Consider the following 21,775-nt stretch of genomic DNA (forward strand, 5'->3'; position numbering starts at 1 on the left):
AAAGGATTTGTTGACTCCTACCTCCACACTTCTAAGATTAATTTTCTTCTCTTTGAAATGGAGTCTTATTAAAATTGGACTTATATGAAGATTAAATATTATAATCTTTATGAAGTATTCTCATGATGCTTGCTATACAATAAGCATAAAATAAATATCCACCACTAAATTACTTGTAAGGCATTTACCTGATAAACTCACTTTCCCCAAATATCCTCTTCCATGCCTCTAAATTTTGCACATTTATATTTCTATAATTGGAAACACATTTGATCCTATTCTGTTCCTGTCCAAATCTTCCTATCTATCTGTTAAGGCTTTGAAGACCACAAACCTTTTCAGACTCAAAGGAACGAAAAGAAAGTACTGAAAACAGCAGAGAATGGATTTGTGTTGGGGGGACAAGCGATCTTCCCCTTCACAAGTCAGTGGAGTACACTGCTGCTGCTGCTAAGTTGCTTCAGTCGTGTCCGACTCCGTATGACCCCATAGACGGCAGGCCACCAGGCTCCCCCGTCCCTGGGATTCTCCAGGCAACAACACTGGAGTGGGTTGCCATTTCCTTCTCCAATGCATGAAAGTGAAAAGTGGAAGTGAAGTTGCTCAGTCATGTCTAACTCTCAGCGACCCCATGGACTGCAGCCCACCAGGCTCCTCCATCCATGGGATTTCCCAGGCAAGAGGACTGGAGTGGGGTGCCAGTGCCTTCTCCGTGGAGGACACTGCTGCTGCTGCTGCTGCATCACTTCAGTCGTGTCCGACTCTGTGTGACCCCATAGACAGAAGCCCACCAGGGTCCCCCATCCCTGGGATTCTCCAGGCAAGAACACTGGAGTGGGTTGCCACTGACCACCTGCTAAATCTGAAGCTGGCCACTGAGTGCCACAGCGTACTAGTTCACTCAGCTCAGTTCCGTTCAGTTCAGTCGCTCAGTCGTGTCTGACTCTGTGACCCCATGAACCGCAGCACGCCAGGCCTCCCTGTCCATCACCAACTCCCGGAGTTGTTTACTAGCATTTCATTAATATATATATATATTTTTAATTTCACCTGTGTGCATGAATAGATCCATAAAAATAAAAACTAATCTTCTTCTCAAGAGAATAGCAATAATCTTTGCCTAACTGCTCCAGGAACCATTTTACCTCCCTAATGAAAAAATATTTTGCATTGAACTGCAGAGACCTCATATTGAACAGGGTTTATATGCGATTCACAACAATACACTGAAAATTAGACCTGGACAGCATTATCATTATACGTTTTACAGTTAGTAAATTAGCTGAGTTGTAAATAATTCTCCACATTGAAATTCTGAATGTACACTTCCAGTATCATAGAGCTAAAGCTGTCTTTTCAAATAGAGGAAAAATTACAAAGCCCATTAAATTTAAAAGCTGGTTTCTCAGTTTTAACAGTCGTATCTCCCTCCTCTGTCCATGGAATTCTTCAGGCAAGAATATTGAGTGGGTTGTCATTCCGTTTTCCAGGGGATCGTCCCAGCCCAGGGAGGGAACCCGGGTCTCCTACACTGCAGGCAGATTCTTTACCTTCTCAGCCACTGGGGAAGCCCCAAAGTTATCTTTTCAAATAGAGGACAAATTATAAAGCCCACTGAATTCTAAAACTGGTTTCTCAGTTTTAACAGTCCCATCTTAATTATGCAGTCCAAAATGGGTTGGCAAAGTGAAGATAGTTTCTCAAAGCAATTAAACCGATGTGATATTCAAAATGGCTGCCATGATAGTCCTGACTGATTCAGCCAGGGCTGAAGAAGAGGGAACTTTAAACTTTGTGAATAATGAAAGCAGGAGGCCCTTTTGGCTAGCAGTTCAATTCAGTTTTGTAAGGAAAAGACAGGACTCAGAGAGGCACTGCATTCTCAGGCAGAAACACCAAAAAGAATGACCCATGTTATTGAAGGAATGACTCTATCAGCACAGAAGACAGACACAACATTTGCAGAGAAGAAAAAAGATACATTTGAAAATAATTACCCAGTGATGTATGCTTTAAACTACTCTTGAATGATAGCAGGAAATTCTCCTCTGATAACAAAGAATATTGTGCTTTATGTTCCATTGCACTTAGTTGCATTCACTGCCCCTCCCTAAACATATATATTATCTTGGGTCTGACTCCACGAAGGCACTATTACGGTTTCATAAATGTTGTTTATTTGTATCTATTTCTTCCATTAGATTGTAAACCACTTTTTAAAATAAGGATCACTAAGAAAGTTCCTGGTATGGAGTGAGTGGTTCCATTCTGAACATGTTAAGTTTGGGATAGCAGCCTGTCTTACCAAAGAAATACATATCTGTCAATTAACCTCTAATGAAAATTTTGTTACTGGATTTTAAAGCTAATTATGTCATTCTGAAACAATAAATTTCACTCTAACTTGCTGCTTTCAAAGAAAGAGATCCTGTGTCATCGTACAAAGTAGATATTCACTTAATGACTCCAAAATTGACTTTCGTGAACTATTTTTACTTGATTATACCCTCTAAAAGAAATATGTATTTCCAGCGTGGCAGTGTTCATGCTGATAAATGGAGCCCCACCATTTGTCGAGAAGTGCTGGGCCAAGTTTGAACTCATTCAAACAGTTTTCTGAGAATGGAAAAGGAAATTGGGAGGCAGGGAAGGCTGAGTCAGCGGGAGACTCTTTGTTAAAGTAAACACGTGCTGCACACATACTGAGCCACGTGGCTGCTTTTCAAAAAGCAAAGTACAGGGAGAAATTTCAGCTGTTTCCTGAAAGCATGCTCACTTACACTTCCCTGAAAGAGAGGTTTTTATTACCTGCAAGAACTGGGGAGTTTGTTTATTGGGAAGAAAGGGACAAACTGGGGGGCTGGGACGGGGATCCCTGGAGAGTCATTCCAGAAGCAGGCTGGGCAGGAGAAAACACCCACAGCTGAGGGCTCCTTCCACGGGAACAAGTGGCTGCACAGTTTCCCCACCAGAAGTGCACAGTCACATTTTCTCCTCTTACAAAATCTGCTAAATCAGTTGACAGCAGAATTTGGGTGTGGTTGGGCTGGGATGCCAGTGTCCATGGTTGACATCCACTCAAGTTTTCCAAGTATATTTAAAATGCAGATAGCTTAATCCAGGGCTCTTAGGATCACCAGGACTCAGACTGTTGTCCAGGCCCTTGGCTGTTGACCACGTCACCGAGTTCATGGACTTCTGTTTATTTATTCAATAGATATTTACTGAGAACCTACTAACCGCCGAGCAGTATTCAAGGTGCTAAGAAGACAGCATTAAAGGAAAATACAGATTAATGTTTCTATTCTAAAGGAATTTACCTTTTACTGGGGGGAGATAAAAGGTAAGCAAATAAGATTTCCAGATGGTGATAAGGACTAAGAAGAAACTAAACTAGGGTAATGTGAGAGAGCGTGACCATGACATTCAGTAGAAGGAAATCTCCAAGGTACTGAGTTGGCACCATTGGGGCATGACCCATCAGAGCCCCTGTGAGGATCACTGACTGTTCAAAATACAATTCTGTGCAGAAGATGGCACAGTCATCCCTCTTGGACAACAGCTCTGAAGGCTCTTTTCTGGTCCTTACTTTGGCTCCAAAAGGCTCTTTATGATCTAGAAGCAGGAATGTTGTCAATACTCTGATATGCTCTGAAATTACAGGCCTCTTTCAGCAAATGCTCTGGACTGAAATACCTGCTCCCTCCAAGCATGCTCTGATTTATGACCTCTTTGATTATTTTTCTTGACTGCCTTAATATTGGTGGTATCAGTTTTCATTTAACCTTGAGCCTTGCCCCTGTTTTCTGCCACTTTGCCTGCACTCTCCTCCTTGCTTTCTGCAACAGGCAAGCTTGCCAATCCTCTCTAGGGCTTAACTCCAGTTGTAACTTGGATGGAACATGCTGCTGACATGCCCCACAATGATGACATCCTGGCAGGATCTGGTCTTTGCTTTCCCTGTGCCAATGTCAGGACTTTTGCCAACTGGCTTGTACTTACAAATGCCCCACCGATGTCTTTTAAATCTATACTATCTAGAATATTTTGCCAACTGAGATTAAGATGTTCCGATCTGAACACTTAGTAGTAAAGGGTCCTGAATGAGGTATCCAATGTCTAAGACTGCTAGTTGGCAGAGAATAACTCTCCCCATCAGTACCAAAAATGTCAACTGCTTGTATATCCCTGGGCACAAGAATTCAAAGTAAGTAACAGGAGAGCTTGACTTTGTAAGCAGTAGCATTTACTGGAACTGTAATATCAAATCTGTGCCCAAATGACTCCAGAGCAGGACAAAAGGCTCACGTTAAACTGAAGTTCCTCAGGAAGAGGAACTAAGAGCCGCATGAGAAAGCCTGACTGCCTTCAGGAGAACGAAATGGAGGCAAAGATGGAGAGACGCAGGGAGAGACGCGGTGCTGGCTGAAGAAGAAAAGAAAGGAAAGGAGCTTGTCTGAAACTGTTCAGCGTGTAGGAGGCACAGTGGTACTACCTGCAGTTGGATTATGGAGACTCCCACATAGTCTTCAAATAAACACCCTACTCAGCCGGCCCATCGGAAAATCTTCCTTAGCTCATTAGGTGAATGACTTTGTAAGCAGAATCTACAGAGCTATTTTAAGGCACCTCAAACTCTTTGCATATAGCAACCTGATCCCCTGTCTAATAAGTCTTGGGTAGGAATTACTGCTACCTGGCTTCCTCTACCTGAGGTATACTTCTTAGATTGTTGACATTTTTGGTCCTGATGGGGAGAGTTTTTCTCTGCCAACCAGCAGGCCCAGAGTTTAGATATCTTATTCAGTACCCTTTACCACCAAGTGGTCAAAGTATAGCATCTTAACAGCAGACGCTCAGAAAGAGAATCTTATTGGCCCTACTAAGCTTTAGGTTGCTTTAATCTGGGCTATCTGTCTAGTCAGCTATGCTAAGCCCTTTGGGGTTGAGGACCCGGAAGATTCTGTGCTAGAAGCATGATAGCCATGGGTGTGACCAGGGGGAAGATTTCCTTAGATGGAGGGCTGGGTGAGGGAGGCAATGATTAGCAGACAGGTCCAGCGAAGCTATAAAACCCAGTCACCACCCAAAACTACCAATGAGGCCACACCTTTTTGGCCAACACCCATGAAGAATCTGGTGCTTCCAACTGATATGAATGCTTGAATTGTCCAGTGTTGGTGTAGAATGTAGCACTAAATTTGTGCCCTTTCCGAGAGCAAACCAGATTGTAGACATGCCAAAGATAGAGACCTTGTAAACTGTCATCTAATAGAATTTGTCTAGCTAAACAAAAACTGGTGAGGTAATGGTGAGTAAGACTGTGAATAACATAGTGTAGAAGGCGCTAGAAAGTGGAGGCAGGCTTCCTCGCACTTGCATATGCTGTTCGTCTCCCTAGAATGCCTTTCCTTCCACCATCTCCTTGGCAAAGTCTTATTCATTCTTTGAGACCTCGATTAGCCATCCCTGCTGGTCATCTTTTTCCTGTGCGGTCCACTTGTCTCTTTCAGATCAAAGATCGTCTCTTCTTTGATCAGCACTGCAACATGAACAGGTTTTGCCCTTCACTGTGGCAGTTCTCACACCAGCTTCCATGTGCTGCTTTACGACACTGTCTGAAATGAGACTTTCCAGTGCTTCCAGGGCTGAAATCGTGTCTTATTGGGCTTATTTTGACTTATGTTCCTGGCCTCCACCCCAGTGTCTGATGCAGAGCTGGTGCCCAAGAAAGGCGACTGACTGAGAGAGAGTGAAAGAAAGTGTGTTATTCCTGTGGCACGAGTGCAGTCTGAGGAAACTTCTAGACAACTGACGCTTTTCCAGGAGTCATGTGTGGATGTGAGAGTTGGACTGTGAAGAAAGCTGAGCGCTCAAGAATTGATGCTTTTGAACTGTGCTGTTGGAGAAGACTCTTGAGAGTCCCTTGGACTGCAAGGAGATCCAACCAGTCCATCCTAAAGGAGATCAGTCCTGGGTGTTCATTGGAAGGACTGATGTTGAAGCTGAAATTCCAATACTTTGGCCACCTGATGTGAAGAACTGACTCATTTGAAAAGACCCTGATTCTGAGAAAGATTGAAAGCAGGAGGAGAAGGGGACGACAGAGGGTGAGATGGTTGGATGGTATCACCAACTCAATGGACATGGGTTTGGGTGGACTCCGGGAGTTGGTGATGAACAGGGAGGCCTGGCGTGCTGAGGTTCATGGGGTCGCAAAGAGTCAGACACGATTGAGTGACTGAACTGAACTGAATACCTTCAGTAATCAAAACTTTTTAAATGTTTATGAAGACAGAAGTCTTCAGCAATTCTTACAGATTTTTCCGCATCATTAAAGAAATGAAATTATAATGAATACTCTGTAAGCTCTTCAAATTCCTTTTTTTTAATCTATCGTATTTTCTCTGCTATGGTCTCAAGAAAGCTTAGTTGAGTTTCCACGTCCTCCAGGAGCCCTATGCTCTCAGACATCACTAGATACCGTCTTGTATTCACAGAAGCCCATCTTGTGCCCTGCTTACACTCTGTTGTAGAAATTTTCTATTCACGTGATTCCACCACATCATATGGTCACACATGTCCTACGTCTCTGTTAGATAGTGGGCTGCTCTGGACAGGAGACCGTACCATTCATCTTTTCACTGCCAGGGCCAAGCAGAGCATAACAGGTATAAACAAATGCGCTGAACTTAAGTGAATAGATGTTATTACTGTAAAGATATTATTATGCCCCATGTTTTTCTGTTTTAATAATGCTAAATTTTTTATATTGTTTCCTTTTTTCCTTCCCAAATATATCATGTGACTTTATCAGATTAACTGTCTCAAGAAAGCTGCCTCTGTCCCTTTTACCAAGTCAATGACTTATAAACTTTTTTGATCACATATCTTGATTAGTAGAAAATATTTGAACCCATACCTCTACCAAATAAGGGAGAACAAATCTGCATATAAATTTATACACATTTTAAAATAAATTGCCTACATGTATTATTGTACTGATATTTTGTGCATGTACACTCATAATCATAAGCAAAAAAAATAATTGAAAGGAAAGTTTAGATAGCAATGAAATCAATATTTTAAAACCAATGTGGTATTTTATTGTTTATTAATAATACAGAGTATTTTGCTCTTGGTTAGTGAAATCATCTTTTTTTCAATCTTGGTATAATATTTAGTGATATAATATTTTGATGGCTTGGGTTCTAAGTTCAACTGAATCATTGCTTAATATTAAAAGCTATCACAGATGAAAAAGATACTTTAAAAATATGTTGACACAAATAGATTAAGTATATATCATTATCCTTAGTTTTAAAACATGAAATTCACGTTCACTCCTGGACACCAATTATGTCAAAGTTTTGAACTTCAGATAGGCAGTTCAGTTCATCTTGATGTCAGCTTGATGTAGGTGGTGGTGGTTTAGTCACTAAGTCATGTCCGACTCTTGTGATCCCATGGACTGTAGCCTGCCAGTGTCCTCTATCCATGGGGATTCTCTAGGCAAGAATACTGGAGTGGGTTGCAAGTTCCTTCTGCAGGGGATCTTCCCGACCTAGGAATCGAACCCAGGTCTCCTGCATTGCAGGCAGATTCTTTACCAACTGAGCTATGAAGGAAGCCCATAGGTATTGGGTTTAAAAAAAAAAAAGGCTAACCGAAAGGATTCAAATTTTTTTCATTTAGAAGATGATACTGTGGGAAATTCTATTTGAAAAGTTATAAGTGAGCAATTTTACAGACGGCACACCTGTATCACTTTCAGCTATAATACCACACATTAATATAAATATTTCCAAACATCTGTTTTCAAATAGTTTCCATAACACAAAATTTCCCCCAAAATTGTTTATTTTCTCATTCACTGTACAAATGCGCCCTTATTTTGCTGACATGTAAAGGATAACTGCACTGTGCAGACAGCCTTTTGTCATCAGTGAAAAGGTCAACACGTTTTCAGCACTTACTTTTTTGTAAATGAAATGCTTAATTTGTCTTTAAATCCAGCAACTCCTTAAGTACTTTGCAGTGAAATAATCAGTGAAATTCTCTGGCAGCAAATATTAACATTGTTATTCCCTATCTTATTACAAAGTCATATAAATATTTGATGTCATTTTGAAGTTGTGTTCTTGTGAAATTAGAAACATCATTGTTGATGCACTCCTGACTTCAGAGTCACTGATGAAAAACCTGGCTAATCAATGATGCAGTTAAGATCTCACGTATGAAAACGGTCACAATTTTTTAATTCCATCAAAGCAGTATACTTCCCATAAAGCAATTTAAAAAAAATCAACAAGGATTCTCTTACTGCTGAGAATTATCTTCATTATACTCTTCTTTTAGAGGGACAAAATTATGATCAATCGTGAGTTTTCTTTTTGAAACGCAATCTAGCAAGTATATTTTGAGACATGGTAGAAATGCTGATAGATCCACTCAGTTCTAACACTGCCTAAATTCTAATGTTGCATAATTTGTTCTAGTATCTGTTTCTCAAAGTCTTTAGAAAACTTTCTGTGTATCTTCTAACACTGCTGCCAAAGGACTACATATTCGTTTGTGACTTATTATTTCAGTCTTATGTGGAAGGAAAACAGTTTTCCAAGGGGTCTATTATTAGCAAGGAAATTTTTGAACATTTGTCATTAAGGCCAGTGAAATTTCATTAAATGCCAGATTGAGTAAGTCTTGACTTTGAAAATTTCTGAAAAACTTGTAAAAGATTGTCCTTATTTTGTTTTCAGTTTAGTTCAGTTCAGTCGCTTAGTCATGTCCGACTCTTTGCGACCCCTTGAACCACAGCACGCCAGGCCTCCCTGTCCATCACCAACTCCCGGAGTTCATTCAAACTCATGTCCACAGAGTCGGTGATGCCATCCAGCCATCTCATTCTCTGCCGTCCCCGTCTCCTCCTACCCCCAATCCCTCCTAGCATCAGACTCTTTTCCAGTGAGTCAACTCGTCGCATGAGGTGGCCAAAGTAATTTTGTTTTAATGCTGTGTTAATTATGAACACATCTCAAGGCACAATACATGCAGATAAGGATCTTCATTAACAAGAATACCAGAAAATACACATTTTAAATGGTTTCATCATAACTTTGATTCTGGGGGGAGGTGGCTTTTTGTTAGATCTGATTAGATCTTGTTTAACAATTTGCAGAAAAAGCTTATTTACAAAGAGCAGTGTCACACTAAAAAATTTCTTTTGTGTCCAATTGTGTTTGCATTTTAAATTTTATTTGCTCTCACTTTGTGGGACTTTTTTAAGCGACTTGTCCATTTCATGAAAGTTAGTTTAGCTAAAACTTAAGGCATCTCCCATAACTTGCAATGCCTCACAGTGAAGGATTGGAAGGAGCTTCCCTTTGTTCTGGGGGATGTAATTTCCACTTTCATTTCCATGTGATGCCATGTCAAATACTAATACCATACATCCATGGGCTACCCACTGATAGTCCATTGTCAATCCTTTTTATTAAATGTTAGTCAGGACTGGAAAAGGTCAGTCTTCATTCCAACCCCAAAGAGAGGGAATGCCAAAGAATGCTCAAACTACTGCACAATTGCACTCATCTCACACGCTAGTAAAGTCATGCTCAAAATTCTCCAAGCCAGGCTTCAGCAATATGTGAACTGTGAACTCCCAGGTGTTCAAGCAGGTTTTAGAAAGGGCAGAGGCACCAGAGATCAAATTGCCAACATCCGCTGGATCATGGAGAAAGCAAGAGAGTTCCAGAAAAACATCTATTTCTGCTTCATTGACTATGCCAAAGCCTTTGACTGTGTGGATCACAATAAACTGTGGAACATTCTGAAAGAGATGGGAATCCCAGACCACCTGACCTGCCTCTTGAGAAACCTGTATGCAGGTCAGGAAGCAGCAGTCAGAACTGTACATGGAACAACAGACTTGTTCCAAATAGGAAAAGGAGTACGTCAAGGCTGTATATTGTCACCTTGCTTATTTAACTTATATGCAGAGAACATCATGAGGAACGCTGGGCTGGAAGAAGCACAAGCTGGAATCAAGATTGCTGGGAGAAATATCAATAACCTCAGATATGCAGATGACACTACCCTTATGGCAGAAAGTGAAGAGGAACTCAAAAGCCTCTTGATGAAAGTGAAAGAGGAGAGTGAAAAGGTTGGCTTGAAGCTCAACATTCAGAAAACAAAGATCATGGCATCTGGTCCCATCACTTCATGGGAAATAGATGGAAAAACAGTGGAAACAGTGTCAGACTTTATTTTTTTGGGGCTCCAAAATCACTGCAGATGTTGATTGCAGCCATGAAATTAAAAGATGCTTACTCCTTGGAAGGAAAGTTATGAGCAAACTTGATAGTATATTAAAAAGCAGAGACATTACTTTGCCAACCAAGGTCCGTCTAGTCAAGGCTATGGTTTTTCCCGTGGTCATGTATGGATGTGAGAGTTGGACTGTGAAGGAAGCTGATCGCCGAAGAATTGATGCTTTTGAACTGTGGTGTTGGAGAAGACTCTTGAGAGTCCCTTGTACTGCAAGGAGATCCAACCAGTCCGTTCTAAAGGAGATCAATTCTGGGTGTTCATTGGAAGGACTGATGCTAAAGCTGAAACTCCAATACTTTGGCCACCTCATGTGACGAGTTGACTCACTGGAAAAAACTCTGATGCTAGGAAAGATTGGGGGCGGGAGGAGAAGGGGACGACCGAGAATGAGATGGCTGGATGGCATCACCGACTCTGTGGACATGAGTTTGAGTGAACTCCGGGAGTTGGTGATGGACAGGGAGGCCTGGTGTGCTGTGATTCATGGGGTCGCGGAGAGTCGGACATGACTGAGTGACTGAACTGAACTGAAGGACTAGTTTCTTTTTTGAAACCATTTCTAAATAAGTGGAAGTTTTAATATTTTCTTCCAAATTCACTACTATTACTACTGTGGGATTGTCTTGTTGTACTTTGGAGAAACTGTTCTAATGTTTGGTCGAAAGAGAAAACGTGTCAATCCTTTAAGAGATTTCCATCCATTGAAGTCTTAAGACTTGCATGGTCTTCAGCACCAGAACATATCACTTACTGTTTGGTTTTATTTTCATGTTAAGTATATTTGTCGTATTGCCTCAGTTAAATTACAAGCAAATTGAAGGCATGGCATACTTCTTAGTCGTCTCTTTTTTTCCCTGACATTACCTAGGACAAAACTTTGTCCAAAAGATATAAAAGGCGTATGTTTTCTCAGCTGAATTGTTTGTAAATTCTCATGTGCTATTGTCTTTTTGTTCTGGATTGAAGTTTCTATAAGGGAACCTATTCTGTGGATTCCTCTCATCTGCCACATAACTTACAAGAACTTCTTTAAAAAAAAAAAAAACCAATGCAGCTGTGACCATGGCTCACCTGGCCCCTAAGTTTCCAGGTCTTCCTTAGTCTGGATGGCATGTTGGCGGCCTAAATGAAAGAGAGCTTACAAGAACTTCTAATAAATATTTGTTGATATAAAACCAGATAACCAAACAGATTTGGGCAGTAACCTCATTTTACACAGAAACAAAGTCAATAGACTATTGAGCAGGGCTCTAATGGAATGCTGAAGAGTATAAACCAACTTTAGACAGTACAAATTACCTGTACCATTCCCATGAAGAGTTCATTCAATTAGCGGATGTATTATAACAGAAAATTATGTACATTTCCCCACAAAGAGTTCATATGCTTTCAAGCAAGAGTATTAAAGTAATAATTTAATGATAAAACACAAATTCTATGAGGAAATATTCATTTATTCTTTCGTTCAATCAAGTAATGTTTGCAGTGTGTTTTCCATGTGCTAAGTCCCTTGTTCTTGCCTGGAGAATCCCAGGGATGGCGGAGCCTGGTCAGCTGCCGTCCGTCAATGGGGTCGCGCAGAGTCAGACACGACTGAGCGACTTCACTTTCACTTTTCACTTTCACACGTTGGAGAAGGAAATGGCAACCCACTCCAGTGTTCTTGCCTAGAGAATCCCAGGGACGGGGGAGCCTGGTCGGCTGCCGTCTATGGGGTCACACAGAGTCGGACACGACTGAAGCAATTTAGCAGCAGCAGCAGCATAATAAAACAGAAAGCAGAGGACACAAAGTAAAAGCCTGATAAATTTAATACGTTGAATAATCATCATGTAATAATCTATATTGAATAGAGACTTAAAGAAGCTGTTACTCACTGTGCTTGTAAATTCTCTGTTCAATATTGGCCTGTTTACCTCTCTGGACTATATGCTCCACTGGGGCCCAGAGCAGGTCTGAACTAATACTACTCTGCTCCTAGTGTGTATCACAACACTGGCATAGAACGAAGTATTCCATAAGAATATGCTAACTAAAAAGATAAATGGATATATGGGCTGAAAACAACAGCAAGAGTTGCACATATTTAAAAATCCAAAAATAGGGACTAGGTCGCACACCTTAATCGGATACAGTGCTCTGTGTATGTAAGTTACAGCTCTAAAACTGAGAGAACAAACGTAGCGGGAACGATACAACTGAAGATTAAGCTGTCTTTATTGAAGATACTTGAACAAAATAAATTATTCAAGCAAATAAGTCTTTATGAATAAATAACGTTTCTAAAGAATAATTTAAAGATAACTTTCTGTTGTAATTTGGCAGGGGCTGACACATTTGAGAATTCGGTGATTTGCTCAATATGGAGTTCCATACCAAGGTCACAGGTGCGAAGCCTTGTACCAAGGCCACAGATTCAGGGCCCTGCACCAAGGTTGTCTTCAGGACTGAGCCCCATAGCAATCATCACCATGCGTCTCCCTGATCTAAACTTGCCAGCTCTCTCATCCCATACGAGGGTGGGTAAAAATACCCACCCTAACCAATCTCCTAATCCCACCCTTCCAGCAGGAATTCTCTTTATCTTGAGGCTATAAAAATTGGCTACTAACCCATGAAATGCATCACCTCTCCCTGGTCTGTCAGGAGGTGTCAGTCCACTGTGCTCTCCGTGTCCACATTATCTCTGTTCTTTGTTCTTAGCAAATTTATTCCTTCCTGAAATACTCTGTGTCTAGAAATTCTTTACCAACCCAAGGTCAGTAAACACTCAACATATATTACTGAATTCATACAAAGAGCTGGACCCCGTGCTGGGTGCTGAGATGCAGGAGAGAATAAGATAAACTTGGTTTCTGTCCACATGGCATTTAAAGAAAACCTGAAGGTACTGAACGGCTCAAAGATTATTTTCCTAAGTCTTATAACTAAAAATGGCTGCACAATTGACAACATAAGCAAATACCTAACAGGTCTTTAATTATACTTTGGCAAGTAGAGCTCTTGGTCCCACATGATGTTCTGTGGCTTCCAATATAATCCACGCTGTTGCACACTCCAGGTCATCATTCATACCCTTGTGCATGCGTGCGTGCTCAGTCACTTCAGTCGTGTCCGACTCTTTGAGACCCTATGGACTATAGCCCGCCAGGCTCCTGTGTCCATGGGATTCTCCAGGCAAGAATACTGGAGTGGGTTGCCATGCCCTCCTCCAGGGGATCTTCTCGACCCAAGGATCTAACCCGATCTCTTGAGTCTCTTGCAGTGGGAGGCGGGTTCTTTACCTCCAGCACCCCCTGGGAAGCCCTCATACCCTTGTACCTTGCTGGAACTCATTTCCACCAAGGCTCATCTTTTACTTGTCTAAATCCACTCACCGTTTACGTTTCTCAACACAGCTCCGCATTCAACATTTGACACTGCTTAGACGATCACATGCTGTGTATGAACACCCCATCACTGTGTTTGTCATACTGAAATGGTGATTTATGTGTCTTTCTCTTTTCCGAACTCTTAAGTTCCTCTAGGACAGAGGCTAATTTACACTGACTCTGCATTCTTTTTTTTTAATAATTTATTTCTATTTGGGGCTGTGCCGGGTCTTCGTTGCTGCAGAGGCTTTTCTCTAGTTGCAGCGCGTGGGTGTCTCATTGCAGTGGCTCCTCTTGTTGCAGAGCGGGGCTCTAGGGTGTGTGAGCTTCAGTAGTTGCTGCCTGTGGGCTCAGTAGTTGCGATTTCCGGGCTCTAGAGCACAGGCTCAATAGTTGTGGCGCAAGGGCTTAGCGGCTCTGCAGCATGTGGGAGTGCCCTGGACCGGGTATTAAACCATATCTCCTGCATTGGCAGGCAGATTCTTTACCGTTGAGCCACTGGGGAAGCCCTTGATTTTGTATCCTTAATGCCTACTACCATAAAACAGGTGATCAACAAACGTTTGTTAACTTGAACTGAAACCTCTGTGTTTTCTATTTAGAAACCTACATCTGCCTAATGTAAGAGTGAAGACTTCATGTGACAGCCTGTATTTCCAAATATCTTTAAAAAACATCTATCAATATAGAGTCCCTCGGACTGCAAGGAGATCCAACCAGTCCATCCTAAAGGAGATCAGTCCTGGGTGTTCATTGGTAGGACTGATGTTGAAGCTGAAACTCCAATCCTTTGGCCACCTGATGTGAAGAACTGACTCATTTGAAAAGACCCTGATGCTGGGAAAGACTGAGGGCAGAAGGAGGAGAAGGGGACGACAGGGGATGAGATGGTTGGATGGCATCACTGACTCAATGGACATGGGTTTGGGTGGACTCCGGGAGTTGGTGATGGACAGGGAGGCATACTGCAGTTCAGGGGGTCACAAAGACCCCATGAGCGACTGAGCTGAACTGAATCAAGACAGTCAATGAGACGTCAGGAAAGGTCACAACTGAAAGCATTCACAAACCTGGTTACGCTCTCTTTCTTCTCACCCACACCTTAGGTCCACATGAGAATCTGAGCCAGAGAAGGGCATTATGTCCACCATCCTGAACACATAAAGCCCACACCTTCTTAACACTTCAAATACTAAAAGACGGCCTAAGTCAGACAAGCCTAGGGTCTAAAATGCTACTCACGTGCTAGAGGGAAACATTCTCTGGTACCGGAACTCTTCCTGGGATAGTAAATGAGCTTTCTTAGAGACAGAAGAAAACAAAAAGAGATATGAACATATGAAAGTATCTACCATCTGTGAATATTATCTCTGATTTGACACCTCAAATACACAGGAAGTTCCCCTCATTGATTAATTGCTATTTGGGTATCTCTGTGTTATCCATTGCCACAACTGTGCTTCATAATAAACCACCCCAAATTTAGGGCCTTAAAGTAACAAGCATTTATTTTGTTCACTACAAGTTGACGGTTTTGAATGAGTTTAGCTGGGCGGTTCTTCTGATCTCAGGTGGATTTCCTTGCAGATAAGGGGTCCAGCTGGTAGCTGGCTGGTCTAGGATGGCCCGAGCTGGGAGGTCTGAACTACCTGGCTCTCTTCCACACGTCGCTCACGTCCTTCCTGCAGACTAGCCTAGGCATGTTTGCAAAGCATGGCCGAGGGGAATGGTGAACAGGCCCGATCATGCAAGAGGGAAATAAAAGAGCATTTGTGCTTTCCAAGTCTCTGCTTGCATCAGGGAGGCTAACATCCTATTGCCCAAAGCAAGTCACATGCCCAAGTCTAGAGTCAAAGTGGGAGGAAACGTGTAAGTTATAGGACAAACACAATGGATTTACAGAGGCCATTAGGTGGGGTCATTAACACAACTAATTGATGGACACCTGGATTCCTGAACCTACCATGACACTAAACTTTAAAAACCCATTCAAGAGAAACGGTTGAACATTTCCACATAATGAATTCTGGATACTTCAGAAAGTAGAGTTCTCCAAGAAATATACTGTAGCGTTTAAAAGTCCTGAAGTTTTATTTGAAATTTGGCAAAGTTTCACAAATCTACAGATTTTTTTAAAGATATACATATTCTCCGTCTCTGGTGCACTCCTCATATATAAGCGTAAAAGAAAGCTATGTAAAAACAGCAATGGTAAACTGAAAGTAATTGTGTCAAATCCAGCGAAGTAAAACTGATAAGACAGGTAATACAGAGCATCCAACAGAGAAAGAATGTAACAGAAAAAAAATTTAACCTACAAACTGTGCATGTACCAGTATAGACATGCATACCCACAAATACATGAAAAAGTATAGGCAAACATTTGGGATGCATACTAAAACAAACAACGCAAAACCAAAACAAACATACAAATCTGGAAAGTTGAATCTTGCAATATTTGAAGAAAAGAAATGCATTGGTTGCGTTTTTTTCAGATAGCAAAAAGCCACATGTCGGTAACATCTGTTGACACAAGGGGACATATGCAAAGACAGTCTGTCAATAGCCCCACGGTCAGGTTTTTCTGAGAAACTGGAATGCCACTCGGGACGCACAGGTGCTCGACGTCTCTGCAACTGCAGTAATGAGACGGGGTCCTGTTCATCTACGACCGCTCAGCCCCAAGTACCTGCAGCTCTTCACTCCAGCTGTCTTCCATACTCATGGCTAAGCTTACCTTGGCTCCTCCAGTGGCTGTTTCGTTCCTTCTGGAAGGTAGAAACTTTTCTTTCACAGCCACTTTCATCTAACTTTTTGACTCCTACTTCATGGCCTCCGATTACTGCGTCTTCCTCTGAAGTCTCTCTGTTTCCACGCCATTCTATGATTCGCCTGTCTCTCTCCGTGTCTGCTGCAATCATCCTCCAGGAGACTGTGGCAAAGCCTTAATCCAGACCATGTCTTAAGCTACAGTCTAATTTAAATATGGATGTCTTTGGGTTAAGAACCCATCACTGCTCTGCTCAGCTGTTGTCAAGTGTTTGTATTACTGGGCAAAAAAAAAAGAATCCCCCAGTTGGGGGTATAAGTATTACAAGTACACTGAGGCTTCTCAGAGGAGGGTAGCCTGGTTGTCAAGCTGCTCTTAATAGACCGTTTAATATAAAAGCCACTACAAACAAGAAAAGGCTGATACAAGACTGCAAGGACAATTCACTATGATAAAACCTATTTCTACAATCCCAACTTGTTTTCTCAACTCAGGAGACACTGACAGGCGTCTTACAATGTAACTCAGTTCTGCCATTATCGACCTAGAGATGGATCATCAGATCCCATAGGTTAAGGGCTCAGTCCTTCAAAACTGTCCCACTGACCACTTCAGATGCCAGTCCCAAGTTTAGTTTGTAACCAGTGCTGTGGACTCTAGATAGGAAGTTCCCATGACCCCCTTCATGAGTTTAAGGGATTTGTTAGAGTGGCTCACAGAATTCCGAGGAATGCTTTCTTGTTAGATTGCTGGTTTGTTATAACAGGATGTAACCAGGAACAGTAAGAAAGGATGTGTAGGGCAAGAGCTGGGGAAGCGCGAAGTTTCCATGCTCTCTCCAAGCATGCCACTCTCCCCACAAGTCACGTCATTAATGTAAACTCAGGAGTGGTAGAAGGGGAGTTCTTATGAATGTCAAGAAACTTTTCTCGTCTTATTATATAGGAAACTCCAAGGGTATTAGAAACAACTGAAAACCAAATACGCATTTCTTACTATAAATCACAATAATACAATAATACATCCTATCCATAGTCAAAGGGGAAAAATTGAAAGATATATTGAAAAAAAGAGCTGGCTCATTTGAAAAGACCCTGATGCTGGGAAAGATTGAAGGCGGGAGGAGAAGGGGATGACAGAGGATGAGATGGTTGGGTGGCATCACCGACTCAATGGACATGAGTTTGAGTGAACTCCAGGAGTTGGTGATGGACAGGGAGGCCTGGCGTGCTGCAGTCCATGAGGTTGCAAAGAGTCGGACACGACTGAGCGACCGAATTGAACTGATACTGAAAAAAGCAATTGATGTACTAATATAGAGTTGATATTATTTCACATGGTTTTCTAGTAAAGTTCTTAATCTGGTGGGTCTATACAAAGAAAACATTTTGCTGGAAAAACACAGATAGAAGTAAACAAATCCCAAGAATATTATATTCTTTAATGAAAACACAGAAGTTGTAAGGTCAAAACAGCCCAATGATGTTGAATAAAAGAACCCAGACGCCAAATAGATAATGTGACAGGCTTTACTTTCTGCTCACCCCTGGGTGGAACCCCAAGACCTGACAGAGCGAGGTCAGGAAGTCCGCGCCAAACAAAGGCAAGAGGCAACTTATATAACTCTAGGCAAGATTTGGAGTGGTGGTCTCTCACAGGTCAGTCAGCTGGGGGCAAGACTGGCTTGGTTGCCCAGTCTGCTCAGGTTGTGCTGACGCAGCGGAATAGTTCTTGCTGTTTCTGGACAGGAGGTTAGGAGGGGGAGGTTAGGAGGGGGTTGATCTCTACCGGGAATTGACACTTCAAGGACACTCTAGCAATGGGGGAGGGAATGAGGGACAGAGCACAATAGTCAGCCTTTTTCCACCAGTGGGAAGAAGAGAAGGAGGGAAGGGAAGAGGCCAAAATGGCCACTGAGGTCCGACCTTACATTCTGACCCTTTTGATAGGATAAGGGGTGACGTAGTCGTCTCTGGCTACTTCCTGCTGAAAAGGGGCATTGTGGGGTTTTTGGGTCATGGCCGGACCCTGGTGTTCCCAGGGGCTCAGGGTCTTTAGGCAGGAGTCTGGAATTGGTGGTCATCATCATTTTCTGTCTGTTGGCATTTCAGGTCATCTTTTGCAGCTGTTGGTATGTGGGCTGAAGAGCAATGTGAATAAAGTGACGTATAGCATGAGGCCTGTCTTGGAGTGGGGAGTCGTTCGGATGCGTGTGAGCACTGCCAGCAGAAGGTGACTTGTTTCAGCATTGTCTAGGTGTTGGTCAGGGATATTCTTGTCATATTACCATTTGGAGATTTGTTGCATCCTGGAACAAACAAACTTAACAAGAAAGTTAAAGGTACGTGGCCCAAAGATTAATAGAAGTAGAAAAGCTGCTCGGGGTTACCAGGAGAACCAGGACCAGACATTGGTTCATGACGTTAATGTTTTTCTAGGTATGAGAAGATGCAAGAATTTGGGCTCATAAAATCTTTACCTGAAAACATCTGACTATCTGAAGGCTGGTTCTTCTGGGTTTTTTCCCAGAGCACAGAGTGCCTTATTTCTGATTTCCACCCTGAATTCCCTTCAGGGGGTGTTGAAGGTCAGCAGCTTACAGTGGTCATGATGTAATCTTTGTAGAGGCAGCTGGCAAGTACCAACTTCCAGTCAGCAGGGTCCCTTTATAGCCACATATTTGACCATGTTTGGGGGCCATCTCATGGCCATTGTGTCCTGCGGTGCTGGGAAGGCTCATTCCCAGGTCTAGGGAAGATTCCATGGATGGGCAACTCAGTGTGCTAAAATTGGACCAGGCCTTACAAGTAGCAAAAGTCTCTGGATCACTGTCTTACTAGCCTCTTGGTCCAGGAAAATATTCCCTCTTGTTGCTTTTTCCCATATCCAGAGTTACATTATTACAATCATTGATCTCATATGGAATTGCATATCAGCATTATATCATAGGCTCAGTCACACATTTGTTAAAGTACGAAATAATCTTCTGAAACAAGTGACATAGAAAATAATATAGCCATAGCTAGCAGTTATTAGTAAAGTCATAAGTAAGGATTATAAGTCATTTAGCCAAGGTAACAAAGAAGATTTCAAAGGTAAACATAGAACAGATCACTTCAGAGGTAAAGAAACTTAAAATTCATTATCAAAGGCAGTTCAACATCTCAAGAAAACTTTTATCTATATATAGAAGCTCTTTCTTTGGGGTCTACTTTTCATCAAACCTTCTTATCACTTTCTGTACCCATTTGTTTTCCCATCCTGGAACAGTCACCTGTAAGTCAGATCTACTTCCTTTTCCTTTCATAAAATGTACTTTCCATTAAACCTTCTTTACTGAACATACACATCTTACTTCTCTTAAGTGGGGACCTCGGTGTCCCATATTCAGTTCAGTTCAGTTCAGTCACTCAGTCGTGTCCGACTCTCCGCGACCCCATGAATCACAGCACGCCAGGCCTCCCTGCCCATCACCAACTCCCGGAGTTCGCTCAAACTCATGTCCACAGAGTTGGTGATGCCATCCAGCCATCTCATTCTCTGTCGTCCCCTTCTCCTCCCGCCCTCAACCTTTCCCAGCATCAGAGTCTTTTCCAGTGAGTCAACTCGTCGCATGAGGTGGCCAAAGTATTGCAGTTTCAGCTTTAGCATCAGTCCCTCCAATGAACACCCAGGATTGATCTCCTTTAGAATGGACTGGTTGTCCCATATTGTGGGGTCTATAAAGGAAGATTCAGAGGCACAGAGGAGGAGTAGAGGTAGGGTGGGGGAGTAAGGGCGTGAGAAGGGCAGGTGTATGGTGGCTTTGAGCTTAGTTAGAATGTCTCGTCCTAATAGCTGAGTGGGACAAGAAAGAAGTATTAGGAAGGAGTGGGTGAACAGGTGATGGTCGAGCTGACAAGGCTGTGGTCCAGTCTGTAGGGGGTGTGAGGGCTTGCCATCTATACCTCCCACCAAGATCTGGGCAGCCTTTTTCCACCAGTGGAAAGAAGAGAAGGGGGGAAAGGAAGAGGCCAAAATGGCCATTGAGGTCTGACCTTACAGAAGTGATAGTGAGATTAAAGTGGAGTTACGGGTACCCAGGAAGACCTGAGTAGAGCTGTGGTCCCTGAGTACTGTATAAACAGTGGGGGCTTAGGATGGAGGAGGAAATGGCAACCCTCTCCAGCATCCTTGCCTGGGAAATCCCATGGACAGAGGTGCCTGGCGGGCTACAGTCCATGGGGTCACAAGAGAGTTGGGACACGACTGAGCGACTAAACAGCAACAAGGATGAAAGAAGATAATATAACGAAGAGACACATCACTGTGCCCCCTAAAAAAAAAAAAATACACTTGTATGAAGGGAGATTAAAGAGAAAAAACCACTATGCTGCTGGAGAGAGGTGAGAAATTGTTGGCTGTGTGTTGACTAAAGTTGTTTTGAAAGCAAGGAGTTTCCAAAGACTTTAAGTTGTTGGCACTGCTGCATGCAACTCCCCTTTGTCTCCCTCTAACTGTACGTGACAAACGTTACACACGAAGAACCACTTTTGTGGGTGAGATTTTTTCTTAAGGGTTGGGATGCTGAGAAGCAATCCAAGAAAGAGAGTCTTGAGACTCATGCTTAGCATGGGGCAGAGAGGACACAAGCCGTGTGGGAGCAGAGGTGTGTGAAGTAAAAGTTAATTTGAAGCTGACTGACACAGCCCGAAGACACCACTGAACGCTGTCTCTGGAGAATTCAGAGAAGCTGTAGGAGGGAGGGAAGGAAATTGGACTTAGGACGCTGACTGAGTCGTTAGAGTTGGTTTTCTTTAAATATTAAAAGGTGAACCAGCCTCAACTGACAACTGAGCTAACTAGTACGTGTAGTAATTTAGTTCATGATTTTGCAAAAAGAAAAAGTGGCATTATGAATCCATGGGCAAGGATACGTATATAAGAGAGAAAAAAAGAAGCAGCAGCCACCATTCCATACTGATTCATCTAGGGAAGGATGGAGTCTTATCTGTGTGCTAAGTCACTTTGGTCGTGTCTGACTCTTTGTGACCCCATGGACTGTATCCTGCCAGGCTCCTCATCCATGAAATTCTCCAGGCCAGAATGCTGGAGTGGGTTGCCATGCCCTCCTCCAGGGGATCTTCCCAACCCAGGGATCAAACCCACAGTTCTTAGGTCTCCTGCCTTGGCAGGTGGATTCTTTACCACTAGCACCACCTGGGAAGCCCTATCTGAGTTTAACCAGGTATTTAGCCAAGGGATCATCCATTAAAAATTATACACCTACTCTGTGGCAGGCTCTGTCTTAGGCATGGGGAATAAA

The 21,775-nt window shown here is 42.5% G+C and overlaps 1 protein-coding gene across 1 annotated transcript in view; it reads right to left on the bottom strand.

Moving 5' to 3' along the window:
* The window catches only part of SLC7A13 (solute carrier family 7 member 13), a 116,862-nt gene extending 100,241 nt beyond the window's left edge, over positions 1-16,621 (bottom strand). The window contains 1 exon segment of the mRNA XM_088844645.1: positions 16,438-16,621. Coding sequence (XP_088700771.1) covers positions 16,438-16,621 — 184 coding nt within the window.
* Between the last annotated feature and the right edge of the window lie 5,154 nt (positions 16,622-21,775).

This window comes from Moschus berezovskii, chromosome 16, assembly GCF_049115385.1.
Source record: "Moschus berezovskii isolate FMDL1 chromosome 16, NW_MosBer_1.0, whole genome shotgun sequence".
Taxonomy (NCBI): Eukaryota; Metazoa; Chordata; class Mammalia; order Artiodactyla; family Moschidae; genus Moschus; species Moschus berezovskii.